Consider the following 18258-nt stretch of genomic DNA (forward strand, 5'->3'; position numbering starts at 1 on the left):
AATCTAACGTCTTTGTCTGACGCTAGCAGAAGAGTCTGTAGGGCTCTGAGCTATCCTTGTTTTTATTTGTCTTATTCTACAGTTGAGGATACTACAAGACTGGCTAAATGATCTTTTTATTTATCACATAACAGGATTGAGTGACCCTATCCGTCAGTGAGACTGTGGGCTCTAACTCTTGTCAAACTCATAATCTCTTTAGGGATACAGTACTAAATGGCAGCCCTCGGCTTAGCAGAAGAGACTTTGGCTCAGCAGCCCTTGCTGGATTCATTCCATTCCTGGAATCAGAGATACTGGAGATTGTTGCCAGCGTGATGACTATGTGTATACCACTTTACAGCTTTTAAATAGCTTTTATAGCCATTAATTCTTTTAATATTTATAGTTATTTTTTTATTTTACCCATTCATTTCTTCAGTAAATATTGGCATCAACTGTGCCGGATTCTAGGGGTGGAGTTTTGAGCAACACCCAGTACTCGGTCTCATGGGTCTCAGATCTAGTAGAACTCTCAAGGAGGTTTAGTGACTTTCCTAATATCGGTACCATGGACTCCACATCCTGTCTTTGTCAAGGTTGGGTGCTCTCTGCTTTGGTGCTTCTAGAGGTGTGGGAATCATGTCTAATTTTAGGAAGCATTACTTTGTCTTGTCATGAAATATAATTTTATATTTATATAAGTGATCTTTAATTCTACCCTTTGGGGCTTCACAGAATAGCCCGCTTTGTCTTCTCTGGGTGGATTCTTAACAAATATTAAGTAATTCTGTCCTCCAGATTCTGCTTTTCTCCAGAAAACAGAACCCTAGACTCTTCCAGAGCTTATGGAAATGCAGGTTCACTCTGTGGATATGCTTAGTCTGAAATCCAGCGCTATGGCTCAGTGTCTTCTGTTCCTTCTTATCCGTTATCCCACAGTTACCTCGTGGGAGATGAGCTGTGGGTTGTCATGGAATACTTGGCTGGAGGCTCTTTGACAGATGTGGTGACAGAAACCTGCATGGATGAAGGTCAGATCGCAGCTGTTTGCCGTGAGGTAAGGCCAGTGGCCAAACCAGCCTTCAGCAGAATGTCTGTCATGTTCTGTCATGTTTGTTAAAGTTCTACACCTGATGGGATCTCAGCCTGGGCACTGTGCAGGTGGGAGAAATTAGATGCAAAGTTAGACTTTCCCATCATTCTTTTATTATACCTGTTCTGAAATTTCTATCACCATGATATTTTCTTTAAAGATAACTTTATTCTGATTATAAAATTATGTACCCATTGTAGAAAAAGTAGAAAGTACTAAATAATAAGTCACTCATAATTTCAACCCTTAAAGATAACTGCTGTAAAACACTTTGCAATATTTTCTTTTATCTCTTTTATATGGATATATATTTTAATTATATTTTTATTCTGCTTTCCTGCTTTTTTGATGTGCTATGAAGTTTCCTATGAAGCAGAGTAGGAAGGTGGTGACAGAGAAAGCGCTATTTTAGACAGAGTCATCAGAGAAGGCTTTGCATAGATTTGAATAAAGATCTGAATGATATGAAAAAGTAAGCCGAGCTGAAATCTAGGGTAAAATATATCCAGGCAAAAGAAATAGAACGCAAAGCTTAAATAGGTATTCTCCTTTCTTCTCATTGCTATTAAATGTCTAAGTTGTATAATGTGCTGGTGTAAGAAGGGCAGAGAAAAGCTTCCACAAGGGCTCCATGAGCAGCACACAGAGGATAACTGCATTTTCATCAGAGCAAGAAGATGAAGGGAGTATTCAGAGAAGTTGAGGATATTGGGTGTTTTGCTGATTATGAGGCTGGAACTTTTCAAGAGCCCAGAGAAAAGTTTGGGAATTGGGGAAAGAGAGAGTAGAAGATTATATTAGGTTCAGAGTTTTATGGGGATGAGTCTAATATATGATTGGGGTTTCATGATGCAGCACATCTGGAGGCGTACAGATGAATTTATGTAGTTGTATATTTAATCAATTTAGGAAATATACAACCATGTGAAATCAATACTGTCCTAGAAAATATCACCTTTGCATTAAAAACCATGCGATCTAGGACAAGCACAGTAGGTTAATGGAATTAACACGGGTTTGGGATTCTTAGATCTGACTTCTTTTCTGTACCACTGATGTTTCTCAGCTTTTTCTCCATTACCTCTCCCCCCACCGCAAAGAGTCTTTTGAAGACTTTTTTTCCCTAATTATGTGCCCATGAAATTTTAATATCATAAATATATTGTATATCTGTTTATGTACTGTGCCCTTTGGGAACCACAAACCATTGTAATATCTAAGATGTTTTTCACTCACCCAAGGAACCCACTTTTACTGGTTGAAAATACATGCATGTGTACTTGAGGAAATCAATTTTGTTACCCCGAAAGAAACGCCATACTCATTAGCAGTTACTTTCCCCTCACCCTGCGTCCTGGCCCTCTCAGCCTTATGCAACCCAATAACCTATTTCTGTCTATAGATCTGCTTGTTTTGGATATTTTATATAGGTGCCGTCATACAGTATTTGCTTATTTGTGACTGGCTCTTCCGCTTAGCATAATGGTTTGAAGGACCATCCGTGTTATAGAATATAGCAGTACTTTATTCCTTTTATTAACAAACCAGATTCCATTTATTTATCTGTTCATCAGCTGATGGACATTTGAGTCATTTCCACTTTTTGGCTATTATGAATAATGCTATGAACATTCATGTACAAGTTTTTGGTTGAATGTATGTTTTAATTTCTCTTGGGTATATGCCTAGGAGTGGAACTTGTAGGCTTAACATTTTGAGGAATGGCCAAATTGTTTTCCAAAGTGACTATACAATTTTATATTTCTGCCAGCAGTGCCTGAGGGTTCAGATTTCTGGAAACCATCCTTTTTGATCATAATTTTTAACATCCAGAGTGCAGGGTCTTCAGCCTCCTAAGGAAAACAACTCTTTTATAGGAATAGCCTCTTTTGGATATTGGTTTGTTTTTAATTTAGTCATTAGTGTATTTTTAGAAATAAAGTATTAATTTGAGGACATTTAAGTAATTTTTTCCAATTGGTTTGTATCTTTATTTTTCATTTGGGGAAGCTTCTAAAATTTTAGCTTTGGGTTCTGGACTTAACCTAGTAGATTTGATAGCAAACCTGAGGTTATCTTTTCTGATCTTCACATTTTACAAATGGGAAGACAGTAGCCCAAAGGGGGTCATGATGTGTCTAGAGTGATTTTGTCCATCAGGTAGTGGCAGAACCAGGCGCTTTCATTATTCCATTCAGTCTCTATGTTATTCATTTTGCCTGCTAAGTATAGGTGTTTTCCAAAGTTCTTTTCTTCTCCTGTTACCTTCTATAACACTTGCCAGTTCCAACCATTTCTATAATTAAAAAGAAAAAAAATCACTTCTTCACAAACAACTCGTAAATATTTATCTCAAGTCCAGGTCTCTATATAGAACTTAAGACTCATATGTTTAGTTTCCCACTGGACATTTGTCTACAAACGTTATAGGTATATAAAATTCAGCATACCCAAAACTATAAATGACCTCCTCACCAAAATGAGATTGTCCTCCTAACTTCAGTGCTTCTAGTATTAGTTCCAGATGCTGGTTTCCCAAATATGACTCTTATTTGTCACTTTTCTACAGTTTTATCATTGTAAGATCCTTCCCATTCTTCCTCAGTAGTCTTTTGGGGGCCTCAGGTTCTTTGCCAAGTATCTAATGTTTTGTAAAAAACTCCAAAATATATTGGAGGAACTCATGTACTTAAAGAAAACTATTACAAGGTATGTTATAACAAGGTATAAGAAAGGTGTAAGGCAGCATGGGGTGTTAGAAGAATACTTAGCCAGGAGACAGAAAACTAGAGTCTAGACCTATCTATGCTACTGATTTGGGACAAGTCCTCTTACTCATTAGGGCCTCACTTCCTTTATCATAGAATTAGGAGATTGGATTAGCTGATTTTCTGTAAATCTTCATCTTATATGTCTTTTTTTCCTTCCTCTCCCCACATCACTTCAATAGTGCCTGCAGGCTTTGGAGTTTCTACATTCCAACCAGGTCATTCACAGAGATATCAAGAGTGACAACATCCTGTTGGGAATGGATGGCTCTGTCAAGCTAAGTGAGTAGGAGTGATAATACTTCTTTTCCCTGTGGAACCCTGTCTCCTGTGGAACAGTATTCATATAATAGTAGCTACAGGACTCACCAGAGAGTCTATTTATTTCCTGGGATATGCAGGATCATTATATTTCTCAGCGCTATATAGGGTGTCATTCCCCCTCCCCCCATTCATTTATACATTTAGCCAAAAAAATGTACTGAATGCCCACTATGTGCTACGCCTCCTGATGAACGCTGAGGATGCTTTTGCCTGTCTTCAAGTAGTTCTCAGTTTACGTGAAATACATAATTACAAAAAAGAATTTAGTGTAATTTTTGTCACTTAGCAAACTTTTATTAAATGTCTATTATATCCTGGACCCTCTGAGAATAAAAAAATGAGTAAGAAAACATAATCTTTCCTATCAAAGGCCTCATAATTTAAATAAACATATAATTGCAATGTCATTTAAATGAACTGCAAGCAGAAAAAAAGTGAAGGACCAGTAGTCCAGACAAACGGGTTGTGTCATGGGTGGATGGGCAGCTTTTGGGAAGACTGTTCTCAGTCTCTGTTCTGGGCACAGGGTGAGGAACTGATAAAAGCAGGGCCATGCCTAATTAATTGTAGGTGGTTAGAGTTTAAGTCTGGGACTCATGCCCAGGAAGTAAAGCAAGGACCTACTTGCCAGATTTGGGGATATGGGAATGGTTTTCAAGAAGAAAGAAGATTTGGAGCAAGTAATCAAGGCTCAAATGGGCAGCTTGGACTTTAATGCCTAGTCCTTCTGGCTTGAGGATGGGTAAAAGGCCAGAGGTGATATTTGTTATGTTGCTGTAACTTCTTTTCAAGGTTGAACAGGGGACACAAAATTGGCAATTATGTCATTCCAGCTTTGGAGAGAGAGGGATTGCAGCAGGTGGGAGTGAGGTGGAGATTGACACCTAGGGGTAGGCATATAGTCAGTACTAATGAAGGAGTACCCTAAATATAATTCCTTTCCTTCTTTTCTTTTTCTAGCTGATTTTGGATTCTGTGCCCAGATCACTCCAGAGCAGAGCAAACGGAGTACCATGGTGGGAACCCCATACTGGATGGCACCAGAGGTTGTGACGCGGAAAGCCTATGGGCCCAAGGTTGACATCTGGTCCCTGGGCATCATGGCCATCGAAATGATTGAAGGGGAGCCCCCATACCTCAATGAAAACCCTTTGAGAGTGAGTGTTGCTAGTCCCATTTCAAGATGTTTGGGCTGTTGTCTTTAGTCCCGGGAAATGGGACTCAGGCTCTTCTCTATGGCTTTCAACCTGGATCTCTCTTTTCTGGATAAAACCAGGCACTATTGAATTTGAAGTATAAATGCTCAAAGAAAAGGGATATTAGTAGTCATTCATTAATTTACTATAGTGTTCAACAATTGAGTTCTATCATGTGTAATAAAATGTTTTAATATTATAAAACAAATCAATATACAGTAACAGAAGGTAAGTATTGTGAAAAAAGGCAGAGTAAGCGCTGGCTGGTGTGGCTCGATTGGAGTGTTGTCTTGTGCACCAAAAAAGTGGCGGGTTTGATTCCCCGTCATGGCACATACCCAGGTTGTGGGTTTGATCCCCAGTCAGGGCGCATGCAGGAGGCAGCGTATCAGTTTTCTCTCTCACATAGATGTTTCTCTCTCTCTCTCTCCCTCTCCTCTCCCTGTCTTCCTCCCTCCCTCCCTCTAAAATCAGTTGAAAAAGAAGAAGTGAGTAAGGAGTTCAAGAGAATAATCAGGGAAAGAGGGAGAAGTGTGCTATTTTTTTTTTGAAGGCAGAGAAGTAAGTCCTTTCTTACAAGTTAATTGTGCAGAAACCTGAAGAAAGTAAAGGAGGAAGCTATGAGATTAATCTAACCCAAGAGTTTTCCAGGCATCAGGTACACAGAGGACTTAATCTGAGAACATGCTTGTTGTATGCAGGGGAAACCAAGGAGCCAGGATCCGGAAGTGAGTGAGGGTGGAGAACGGTCGATAAGGCCACAGACCTAGCAGGGAGCCAGATCACATAAGAACTTGTGGCCATTGTGTGAACTTAGCTTTTATTCTGTAAGAGATTGGAAGCCATTGGAGGATTTTGAGCTGAGGCATAACATGATCTGATTTATGTTGTAAAAGGATAATTTTGGTCGCTTTTATGAAAAATAAACAGGTACTGTTGTAATCATTCAGTTAAGAGTGGATAGGAGAAGTGAAGGGTGTTTGGACTCAGGAACATTGTAAACATACAGCTGACAGGGTTCATTGAATGTCAGAAAGAGGAATCAACAATGACTAGAAGATTTGGGGCCTTAATTGCAGAAAAAATTGAGTTGCCATTTACTGAGAAGGTTGAAGAGCAGGTAGTTGTTTTTGGATGTGTTAATTTGAAATGTTTATTAGACATGCAAGTGGAGATATTGAGTAGATTGGCATATGAGCTCAGAGTTCAAGGGAAAAAGTCAAGACTATAAATATAAATTTATTAGTAGGTAGTATATAGGCAGCATATTTAAAAATCAGAACTAGATGATAGATGAGATCACTTACCTAGGGAGTGAGGTTTGAGACCTGAGCCCTAGGGTACTCTTGTGTTTGAGGTTGGAGAAACTAGCAACGTAGACCAAGGAGTTGCCTTCACTAATGGGAGGAGAACTGAGCAATATGTGTCCTGGAGGCCAAGAGAAGAAAATGTTTCAAGGAGGATGTATCACATATGATTGCTAGGTTGTGTATAATAAAACTGAGAAATAAATATTAGATTTGTCAGTGTCGAGGTTACTGATGACCTTGATGATCAGTGTCAGTAGAGTGATGGGAATGAAAGCCTAATTAGAGTAAATTCACAAGAGTGGAAGAAGAAGTTGAGATGGTATGTATAAGCAGTTGTTTTGGGGGAGTTTTCTATTTAGGGAACAGAGAAATTGAACAATATCTTGGAGTTGAGGGAGGGTTTCTTTTATTTTTATTTTTATTTTATTTTTTAAAATACATCTTTATTGATTTCAGAGAGAGGAAAGGAGAGGGAGAGAGAGAGATAGAAACATCATGATGAGAGAGTCATTGATTGGCTGCAGCCCACAACCCGGGCATGTGCCCTGACTGGGGATCGAACCCAGATCGCCTGGATCCTGGGTCGAAGCTCAACCGCTGAGCCACGCCCGGCCAGGCTCTTTTTTTTTTAAAGATATTATAGCATGTTTGTGTGCTGATGGGAATGATCTAGTGAAGAGGAAAATGGTTTTGTACAAGGGAGAAGTGACATCTGTAGGAGTGATGTCCTTAAGTAGATGAGATGAGTTGGATCAAGTACTGAAAGAGTGTTGGATTTGCATAAGGACAATTTATCCATTCTAATAAGAGAGGGAAAGTAGAGTACATGAATACAGAAGCTAATAGGTTGGTCACTTTGGTCATGGGTAAATGTGAGGGTTATTCTGATTGTTCTTATTTTTTCATTTATTCTAACCTCCCATCCAGTGCAGAAATCCCCTGTGTGTTGTCACTGATAGGTGTCCATCTAATCTTAACTGGACACCTCTTATTGGAAAGTGTTTCAGTGTACCAAATTGAAACTACCCTTTGGTTCCAGCTTTGCCCTCTGAATCTACATACCACTCATCTTCCACATCTCAGAGTGACCTTGAAAATGATGATCAGTAGGGTGTGATGAAAATAAGACTGGTATATGAATCAGAGGACATGAGCTCGTATGAACAGTGAGATCCCAGGCATATCACTTTATGTTTCTGGATTTTATCTGGGAAATGGGGATGATAATTCTTGTCCTGACTATTATCTCGAGTTACTGTGGTTATTAAATGAGATAATGCTTTGTAAGTGCTTTGTGAATTAAAGTGTTGAGTGCTTGAAAAGGTTTAGTATTACTGTGTGCTTCTTTGTGTGTGTGTGTGTGTGTGTGTGTGTGTGTGTGTGTGTGTGTTTTCTACCTTTCCCAGGAGATGCTTCATGTTAGGGGACCAGGAAGGCAACAGTAAAACAGGTTGCTGCTTTACAGAACACTTTCTTTTCATATTCCTTTCCTGCTGGAAGAAAACAGTTCTTAAGTGTCTGAGAAATTATTACTGAAGAAACAAGTAATAATTTCCTCCAGCAAATGGGCAGATGTGTAACTCATCAGGCTAAATGAATAATAAACCCTGTAGATCTGTAATCAAGAATATTAATAAGCCTTTGGCCCTGTAACACACTTCATAAGTTTACAAAGTGCTTTCCAACATACTGTCTTGTTCTATGTTTACAGACATGTGGAATAAGCACTGTTAGCACTGTTATTGTCCCTATTTTACAGATGAAGTTGGAAGTTCACTGGCTGCACATGGTCACATGGCATTTTAATGTTAAACCAGATCCTTAGGTCATATTCTTTCCAGTATACCAAAGCTGCCTCTTTGTGTCCTGGAGGCATCAAGCAGCTGACCATATTTCTAGAGGGCATTTCTGGGACCAAGTGAGGACCTCATTTGGAACCTAAGGTGATTTTCCACTTGTGTTTTCAGGCCTTGTACCTCATTGCCACCAATGGGACCCCAGAGCTTCAGAACCCAGAGAAGCTGTCATCTATCTTCCGAGACTTTCTGAACCGCTGCCTTGAGATGGATGTGGAGAAGAGAGGTTCAGCTAAAGAGCTGTTACAGGTAACTGGTCTATGCAGGCAAATACCTGGTTTTTGGAATCACTAAATCAAGCCTTTTTTGCTTCGTTTTTGTCTGTGAGGTACTAGTTATTATAGAACCAGGCTTCTCTCCTACCACTTTCCTCACTCAACCTATATTCCTAGCTCCTTAACCTTCTTCATCTTGGGCCTTTGTTCCTGTTACTCCCTTAGGCTCTTCTTCAGCCTCTTAAAACTCTACATACTCCTAGGCTCAGCTTAAAAATCTACTTTCTGACCTCCTATTGAACTTCGCCCGTATCTTTCTTTAGTGCTTGTTTTGTTCTGCCTCATTCAGTTTAGCAGAGGTTGAGTCTTGGGGAGAAGCTCTCTGATATGCAAATATTACAAAAGTTATATTTTACTGGGAGATAAGCTCAAAAGATGCATTTTCAGTAAAGGATACCAGAGGACATAAGTTTAGGGGACAGAGTGCAGCTTTTCACGTCTTCCCAGTTTCTTCATGGAAACCCACCCAGATGGTGGCAGTGAGATCCTGCCAGGCTTGGGGAAGCCTAAAGTTGGGGGTTTACCAGGTGTTTTCTACCACCGCCCGCTTAATCCTGAAAATACAGCGTAGTTACTTTATATGGTTGCAAAAACTACCTTTAGCAGGCCACATTATTTGTATTTAACATTTATGCTTCAGGTACAGTTTCTTATTACTAGTGTATTTTACTACATTGCCTATGGTGATTTAATAATAAGCATCACTTGTAACTTCATGACAGTGAGTAATCTGCAGGATTGCACTGTTCGTTATTTTTGTGTCATGAGGACCAAGAGCAACTAAGCAGGGCCAAGCAGAGCAGGGCCTATCGTACTGCCTTGCATTAAAGTTACTTATAAACATCTCTGTTTCCCCTACTAGATTATAACCTCCATTTTATTAATCTCTGGGTCTCCTCTTATACCTAGGACCTAATTCAGAATAGGTACTTAGAAAAAATTTGTTAAATTGAATGGAATTGCTTACATTGAAATGGTCCCTCTGGAACATATTTAGCATTTCTTTGTAATTGGGGTTACTGGTTATAGAGCATTGGTCTGTCTATTAGATATGAGACCTGGGTTCTGCCAAGTGTAATCCAGCAGTCTCTAGAATCCTTTGGGACTAAAATCCCCTTAGAACAGGTAGTAAAAATAGGATCCCTTTGCCTTTCATATGAGGTTTGTTCTGGAAACCCTGGGCATTGGGAAATGTGCAAATACTATGATAAGCCTGTGATTGGCTAAGATATTGTTAATTAGGTACCAGATTGTAGTTATTGGAAGATTAGCGCCCTCAAGAGTTTTCTTCTGATATAATAATATAACTAATAATAAATGCAGTATACGGACTCTTGATCTTACTCTAGGCACTAAACACTTTATATATTTTTCATCTGTACTTTATAACAACCCTGAGAGTTATAGTTCTGTTATTCCCATTTTTACAAGTGAAAAAACTGAATGTTCAAGCACTTAGTAACTTTTCTATGATTACATAGCCGATAAGCAGTGAATCCAGGATTTCAGCCTGTGTTCATTAGGCTCTCAAGTTTGTGTGTTCTTGGCCACCAGTCTTTTGGCTCAAAGAGTAGTAAAACTGGAAGGGCCTTAGGGTTTGTCCAGTCTACTTTGTTCGTTATATAGAGAAGGAAACTGAAGCCTCCCGCTTGGGTATTTGATCATGCTGCTTTCTCAGCTCAGAGGGTTGTAGGACATGCCATCTGAGGACATGGCTCTTTAACTTGTTACTGTACAGTGTAAATATTTAAAACCACAACTTTCAGAATCTTAAGTAATGAAAGCTTCACATCTATTTCTGCTGTGCAAACACATATGTGAACAGAAGTACATGAGATGTTATGTTGGAATTCGTATCTGTATGATTTAGCCACATCTTTTATTTCTTCCATGACAATCATAACTTGTTGTACTTCAGTACCTCTTTATGTCCTATCTCTGTCCAAAAGGAAGTTGAAGCAACTTCTAGCAAAGAATGTATATATGTTTCTATATGTGTGTGTCTATACACATATACAGAGTGATTAAAAAGGGACTTATAAGAATGGCAAAAAAAAAATCAAATCAAATATGCAAATAATTTGAGTTAAATAGTTTTGTTTAAACATCAAATTTGGTTCTCAGCTGTCTGGTAGTCAGGACAGAAAAGGAAATGTGATAGTTCCTGTATTTCTTATCAAGAATTAAAGAAACATCTCCCATCCTCAAGGCACAAAGCTTTTTTCACACCTAAATGTAGGGAAAGTCATTTTTAGTTAAGAGACTTTGACTTACATAAAGAATTGTTTTTTTTTAACAGTTTTACTGAAAATGTAGATACAGTTTTCATATGGTGTTTTCACCAAAATGATCTTCTTCAAAGTTGGGGATATGGCCCAGAGTACAGCCCAGTGAAAGTGATTTGGGAAAGGACCAAGCTATTGATCAAGTCCTTACTGGATTAATTAGCCTTACTGGATTCAAGGATAGCACAACAAATGATGAGATCAGTGCTCCTGAAATGCAGTATTGCCATTACCATTGAGTCAGTATTAGTCAGTACCTTCCCCCAGAGGTAATTGTAATTCTGATTATCACCATAGTTTAGTCTTACCTAATATAAACTCTCTTGTATCTGGCTTCTTCCACTCAACATAATGTTTGTGGGATTCATCTTCTTGTCAGTGTATGGATTATTATGTTTTATTTCTGTGTAATTTTCTCTGTAGTAGTTTATGACCATAACATTATTCATTCTTCTGTTCTCTTGGACACTTGGGTTCTTTTTAGTTATGACTGTTAGAAGTAAAGCTGCTATGAACATTCTTACATGTGTCTTTTGGTGGATACACAAACTCCTTTCTCTTGGAAATACCCCTAGGAGTGGAATTAATGGGATATAGGATAGATTGTGTTTAGTTGAAGGTAGATACTGCTAAACAGGTTTTCAAAACCATTTCCAAAATGGTTTGTTATATTTTAAAGATGCCCTTGAATTTGGGGATAATCTGAAGCTCTCCAGGTAGCATCTTGTGCAAACATGGATGCCCTTAACATCTTATAATGGTTGCTGAGGGAGAATGGTAAATAGTCATGTGTCTTTTGTTCTTTTTTTCTTTTCTAGCACCAGTTCCTGAAGATTGCCAAGCCCCTCTCCAGCCTCACTCCACTGATCGCTGCAGCAAAGGAGGCAACCAAGAACAATCACTAAAACCACGCTCACCCCAGCCTCATTGTGCCAAGCCTTCCGTGAAATTAATGCTAATTCCAGAAATTCCAACCCCTGATACTCTCTCTTCCTTGCCTTGCTCTTCCCATTTCCTGGTCTAGTGCTCTCAAGACTTTGATCCTTGAAAACCATGTGTCCAGCAATGAAGAGAACTGCAACTGATTAATCAGATGATGGCCATCTAAATAAGGAATTTCCTCCCAATTTGTGGATGTGAGGGTAGTTTATGATCTGGGCTTAAATGAATAAACCTTTGAACTCCTATTTCTACATAGCAAAATCTTCACACACCACCTCCTGCAACCCCCTAGCCAATCAGTTTTTGGCTGTATAAATTTTTGGCTTTATAACATTATCAATTTGTAATTGGTTGAGGTTTCTTTAGTGCTTGATTTTCTGTGACTGAACTGCCCAAACACCTTATTGTACTTGAAAATTGGAACAGCTTGAGGAATGCCGTGGTGGTGGATAATCTATCAGGGACATGAAATGGCTCAGCTTTCTGGACTATGACTATGGCACAGCTGATCCTGGTGCGGGAGAGAGAGCTACCACGTTTTCCTTTGTGTGTGCTTCTAGCAGCTGTTTGGGAGTTTCTTGACCCAGTAGTGTTCCCCATGCTATTTCTTGTGAAGTGGTCTTGGCTATCTATGTAGCAGCTTTTGACTCCCTATATCCTCTAGGCTGCTGCCCCCATTCTGTCCTTGTTTAGAACGCTGAGAAGTTTCCTAGGACATATGCTGGGTGAGAGCGGTGTGAGAAGTCAGAAGAAAAATTTAGCTGCTTTTAGAACAAGGCTGGACATCAGCACCTGTCCAGCTATAGCTATGCGATATTTTAAGAACTCAGTCTCTTTTTCCTTTTGGGATAAGGAGCTGAAAGATTAAGTGAGATCTTCTGATGGCCTGAATCTTTGGGTCAAAGGGAAGGATCTCCAAATCTGAGACTACATGTTAGTTTTGGATGGATTTGGTGGCTTGAGATGATCCTCTACCAGCTATGAGGGGACCCTGTTTTTACAATGCATGGCCAAGCTCTCTGCAAATGGAAATGCTTGCACTGGGTGTTTGGGATGTTTGCTACCTCCTGTTATCTCTGTGGTTTTGGCCCTTCCACTATGGTAGGGCTCCTGGCCAGCATTGTGGCTTGTCATGTCAGCCCCATTGGCTACCTTGTTATGCTCTGAGGCACCACTGCCTCTGCAGCACAAGTTTTATTTCCTTCAATAAAAGGAGATGAAAATACTCTACTTGGAGTATATGCCTTTCTTTTTTCCTTTCCTTTTTCCCTTTATTTCCTGATTTTTTATTTTGACATCTCAAATTTAAGAAAAAATTTACAAAATAAATATATATTTTTTTCTTCTCAAACCATTTGAGATTACGTGCAGTTAAAATGCCCCTTTACCCCTGTATACTTCAATGTGTATTCTTTTCTTAACACTTTTATTTTAAATACAACTAAGAGAAATGGGCCAAAATGGTTGTATAAAGGATTGGCTCAAGTAATTATGGAGCCTGAGAAGTCCCATGATCTGTGTCTACAAGTTGGAGACCCAGAAATACCAGTGGTGTGGTTTGAAAGTCGGACAGTCGGAGAGCCAATGGTGGAGATTTCAGTTGAAGTCTGATGCCTGAGAACCAGGAGCACCAAGGGCAGAAGATCAGTGTCCCAGCTCAACAGTCAAGCAAACTTAACATTCCTCCACCTTTTTCTATTCAGACCCATAACTAATTGGATGATGCTCACCCACATCGGGGAGGGCCATCTGCTTTACTCAGCCCACCAATTCAAATGCTAATCTCTTCTGGAAACACCCTGCAAACACACCCAGAAATATTGTTTAACCAGATACTGGGCATCCCATGGCCTAATCAAGTTGGCACATAAAATTAACTCCCCAGCCCCACCTTCAGGTGGAGGCAACTAAGTGAGCTGACAGCTCTTCTAATGCTATGTGGTTATGGCTTTTAGATCAAGGGGTCAGTGTATTAAGATTGGTGACCCCGGTGTTGTTTTGTTGGGGGCAGAGGGGGGGGAGGCACAGGAGATCCTCCATGCAGTTACTGAAAGGACAAAGTACAATTGGATTGCTTATGAGTAAGAGAGAAGGAATGTTAGATGATGGTATGGGAGTGATGAGAACCCAAAGACTGTACATCTTCACTTTGAGATTGCAGTGGTAAACTGGGGAGTCTGATGAGGCCTGAGGAATTGTTAGTTGATTGCCCCTCTGCAATCTTAGAGTTGTCTGATTATTTGGATGTTTAAACAAAAGCACTGGCTGTCCTGTGAACTTTCCAATACTAAATTTAAGCATTATAGGGATGACTTGACTGCTGGGACATCTAGATATCTATTCAGATAATGGAACATTTTTCATGCTTAGGCAGCCTAACAGCATATTTCCATAACTTTTTTTTAATGTTTGCAGAGTAATGGAGGCAAGAGAGCCCTGAAACTCTACTCATAGGCAGTTGCTGCTTGTCTAATTTTATATTGGTACCAAACATATCTATCCCCTGTTAATTTTCTATTGCTACGTAACAAATTACCACAAACATTGTGGCTTAAAATAACACAAATTATCACACAGTTTCTATAGTAAGAGCTCTGGGCACAGCATGGCTGGATGTTTGGCTCAAGGTCTTACTAGGTTTTAATCAATGTGCCATCTTAGAATTCTGCCCAGCACACCCTACAAGGTTCTATCTGCTCTCAGCCATCGGTTAACAACCCAGGCAGCTGGATATAAGGGTTTAGAGCTCAGACCTCAGGTCAGAGCTAGAGAAATAGCCAGAGGAACCAAAGATTAAGCAAAGCTAGAACAGGCCCACTGTTTGAAGCAGGTTAGGAAAAACACAACAGCAACAAAAATAGTAAAAAAATGAGGCAATCTCTGAATTACAAGGCCACAAAAAATGTCTAAACTGAATGATTAACAAGAACTAAGTCTATACTTGTTATTTTTATAAGGACCGAAACAGAACAAAGCACAGAGCACACCCTAAAAGGCACACTTCAAATGTGCCCGTTCCAAGCTAAGGTTGGGGTGCGCTTTAAAGTCAGTCTCCCGGAACCTGAGGGCGCCTCTGAGGCCACGCCCATCCCTGGCCCCGTCCCTGACCACGCCCCTTGTCCTGGCCACGCCCCCTCTGCACGTCGTTCAGACCGGCCTCCATCTTGAGAGACCCCTCTGGCGTCGCCAGTGTGAAATCCTCATTTGGGTTTGGGCTGTGAAGTGGCGGTAAGTAAAGTGCCCAGCCCCGGCCTTCCCACTGAAGCATCTCCCGAGACGGGAGCTGCGTTCGCTATCGAGTTGGCCGCCAGACCCGAGGCGCTGGGACGCAGTGAGCTCGCCGGGTCGGTTGGACCTGGAGCTGCCCTGAGGCGCCGCGCTCCTGGGAGGAAGCCGACCCGCAGCCCTTCCGCCTGCGCGGGCCGTGGGGGCAGCAGCGCCAAGCCCCGCAGACCCGGGGCTGGCCCCGGGGCGGCCTGTCCGCAAGTCCCCGGGCGGGAAGGGCTGGGCTCCTTTGTCTCTCCCGCCTCGACAGTCACCGCCCGAGGCCGCGTGTTGTTCAACGTCTGAAAGTAGTTGTTCAGCGTGTTCTGTCCGGTTTTCTGGGGTGTGTGGCGGGAGGCCAAGTCTTTTCCTAGTTCTCCATCCTCACAGGCCCAGCCTGGTTTTTGACTCAAGCGCGTGGGTGAACAGTGGCGCCCTTTCCTGAGATGGGAGGTGCCTGGGGAGGACTTGGTCTTGGAGGGAAAGTGAGGGATTCGGTGTTGGACCCGCTGCATTCGCGGTACCGGTGAGCGACGCAAGTGGGCCTTTCAGGAGGCTGTCGGGTGTGTGGGTTTGGAAATCAGAGCAGAGGCCTGGAAGGGAAACGGTGCTCATTGATTCCCCCCCCCAAACATTGAATTTTCAGTGTGGACTTGGCTGCCCTGGCTGGTAGACTGAAATATAAAGGACCTGTAGATATGTGGGAAATGGCTGTGGTAATGATTCTGGTTAAAATGCTGCCTTTAACTTGGTGTTTCAGCCGTTTACCATCCTCTCAGTCAAAGGATAATTTGATATTTGCAACATAGACACCAAGTTCGTGTAGTTTCATTCTAGTTTCATCATCAACTAGTTCAATGTTTTTTCTTGTTTCCGCTGTGATTATCTTCCTTTGACCCATGGGTTTTAAAAAAGCATGGTTTTAAGTATGGAGGTTCCTAAAATAAAAGTAGAACTGCCATATAATTCAGCAATCCCTCTTCAGGGTATTTAAAAGAAGAAATCTAAAACACTAATTCTAAAAAGTGTATGCATCCCTATGTTCTTTGCAGAATTATTTACGATACCCAAGATATGGAAGCAACCCAAGTGCCATCAGTAGTCAATTGGATAAAGATGTGGTACATACAGGGTGTCCCAAAAACATGTATACACACTTTAATAGCTGATAGCGCAATTGGTGTTTCTTTCTTTTCAGCCAGACTAAACTTTGAACAAAGGAAATTCATCCTAAAATGCTACTGGAAGTTTGTAAACGCAGTTGAAGTGCAAACACTGCATAACACTTAATTTTCACTCCTTTTCAGGTTTTACTAATTTGAAATAATGGGTGAAGCCAGACTAAGCTTTGAACAAAGAAAATTTACTCACCAGACTTTTTAATGGGGATACATGAAAGGTGAAGTTTATGGTACAAAACCGGCTACAGTTGACGAATTGAGGGCACACAAATACTGAATCGAAATGATTCTTGATGTTTGCGATTCCATGGCTTCATGTTCTTAGCAGTGCTTGGACCAGGATGGTCATCAGTTTGAAAGCAGGCTTTGACAAAAAAATTATTCATTTCTGTAGATTCTTTTAAATTTTGAAAATGAACTGTGTGTTAATAAACACTTTATAATCATTCAAAGTATGTGTACAATTTTTGGGGTCACCTTATATATACAATGCAATATTACTTGGCTATAAAAAAGAATGAGATGTTACCATTTGCGCTAAATATATGGAGCTAGAGGGTATCATGCTAAGTGAAGTAAGTCAGACAGAAAGACAAATAGCATATATTTTCATTTATATGTGGAATCTAAACAAGAAAGTGAACAAACAAAACATACTCATAGATACAGAGAACAAATTGATGGTTGCCTGATGGGAGAGGGTTGGGGGGCTGGATGAAAAAGGTGAAGGGATTAAGAAGTACAAGTTGGCAGTTACAAAATGGTCCCAGGGGTGTAAAGTGCAGCACAGGGAATATAGTCAATAGTATTGTAATAACTGTGTATGGGCCAGGAGGGTACTAGAATTATCGGTGGGATCACATCATAAGTTACAGAAATGTTTAAGCATTATGCTGTACACTTGAAACTAATATAATATTGAATGTAAACTGTAAAAGAAAAAAAATTTTAAATAATGGTTTTTAATTTCCAAGTGTGGAATTTTCTAGTTATCATTTTCTTATGGATTTCTTGTATATTACAATGTAGTAGAAAATATCCTCTTAAGATTTCAATTTTTAGAAGTTTATGAAAACCAGTTGTGTGGCTTAATACATCATCATTTTTGATAAATGTTCCATTTCCACTTGAAAAGAATGTATATTCTGCAGTCATTGAGTACAGTGTTTTATAATTGTTAATTAGATTAGTTTGTTAATCAAGTTGTTAGAATCTCCTATATTCTTACAGACTTTTTTGTCTACTCATTATATCCTTTATTGAGAGATCTCCCACCATAATTGTGGATTTGTCTTTTTCTCTATAGACAGGCTATGTGATTAGGTGCCTATAAATTGAAAATTCTTTTAAAAAAAATCATAAGAAATGGCTCTCCGTCTCTACTAATACTTTTTCCCTCAAGGTTTTTTAATCTGCTGGTAGTATAGTGAGGTACGGCCCCAATTCTCATCCTTCCTTTAGTTATACCTTTTGTGTTTATACCCTTTGCCATGTAACTTTTTAGTGCTCTCCTACCGTGAGTTGACTTGCTCTGCTTTTGCCTTTGACTTCACAACATCCCTTGAAGCAGAGGCTGTAAATGGGCTTGCATATGGGAACTTGCTTTCTTGAACACTTTCTATCTCCATGAGAATATGCTTAGGCCAGTCTGATTGTGACACATGGAGCAACACTAGGTCACCCTAGTCATCCTAGCTGAGGCCAATCTACATCAGCAGAACAGATAACTGTTTCGCTCAGATGTGTGAACAGTAGATGCTTATTTTTATATGTTACTGAGGT

At 40.1% G+C, this 18258-nt stretch overlaps 1 protein-coding gene across 1 annotated transcript in view; it reads left to right on the forward strand.

Moving 5' to 3' along the window:
* PAK1 (p21 (RAC1) activated kinase 1) overlaps positions 1 to 13261 on the forward strand; it is a 51006-nt gene extending 37745 nt beyond the window's left edge. Inside the window, exons 10-14 of the mRNA XM_087821643.1 lie at positions 922 to 1039; positions 4026 to 4125; positions 5128 to 5324; positions 8641 to 8778; positions 11908 to 13261. Of these exons, the coding sequence (XP_087677769.1) occupies positions 922 to 1039; positions 4026 to 4125; positions 5128 to 5324; positions 8641 to 8778; positions 11908 to 11994 (640 nt within the window). The 3' untranslated portion in view covers positions 11995 to 13261. The remainder of the gene's footprint in view (positions 1 to 921; positions 1040 to 4025; positions 4126 to 5127; positions 5325 to 8640; positions 8779 to 11907) is intronic.
* The last annotated feature ends 4997 nt before the right edge of the window (positions 13262 to 18258 follow it).

Source organism: Miniopterus natalensis, chromosome 11 (assembly GCF_054644295.1).
Source record: "Miniopterus natalensis isolate mMinNat1 chromosome 11, mMinNat1.hap1, whole genome shotgun sequence".
NCBI classification, from domain to species: Eukaryota; Metazoa; Chordata; class Mammalia; order Chiroptera; family Miniopteridae; genus Miniopterus; species Miniopterus natalensis.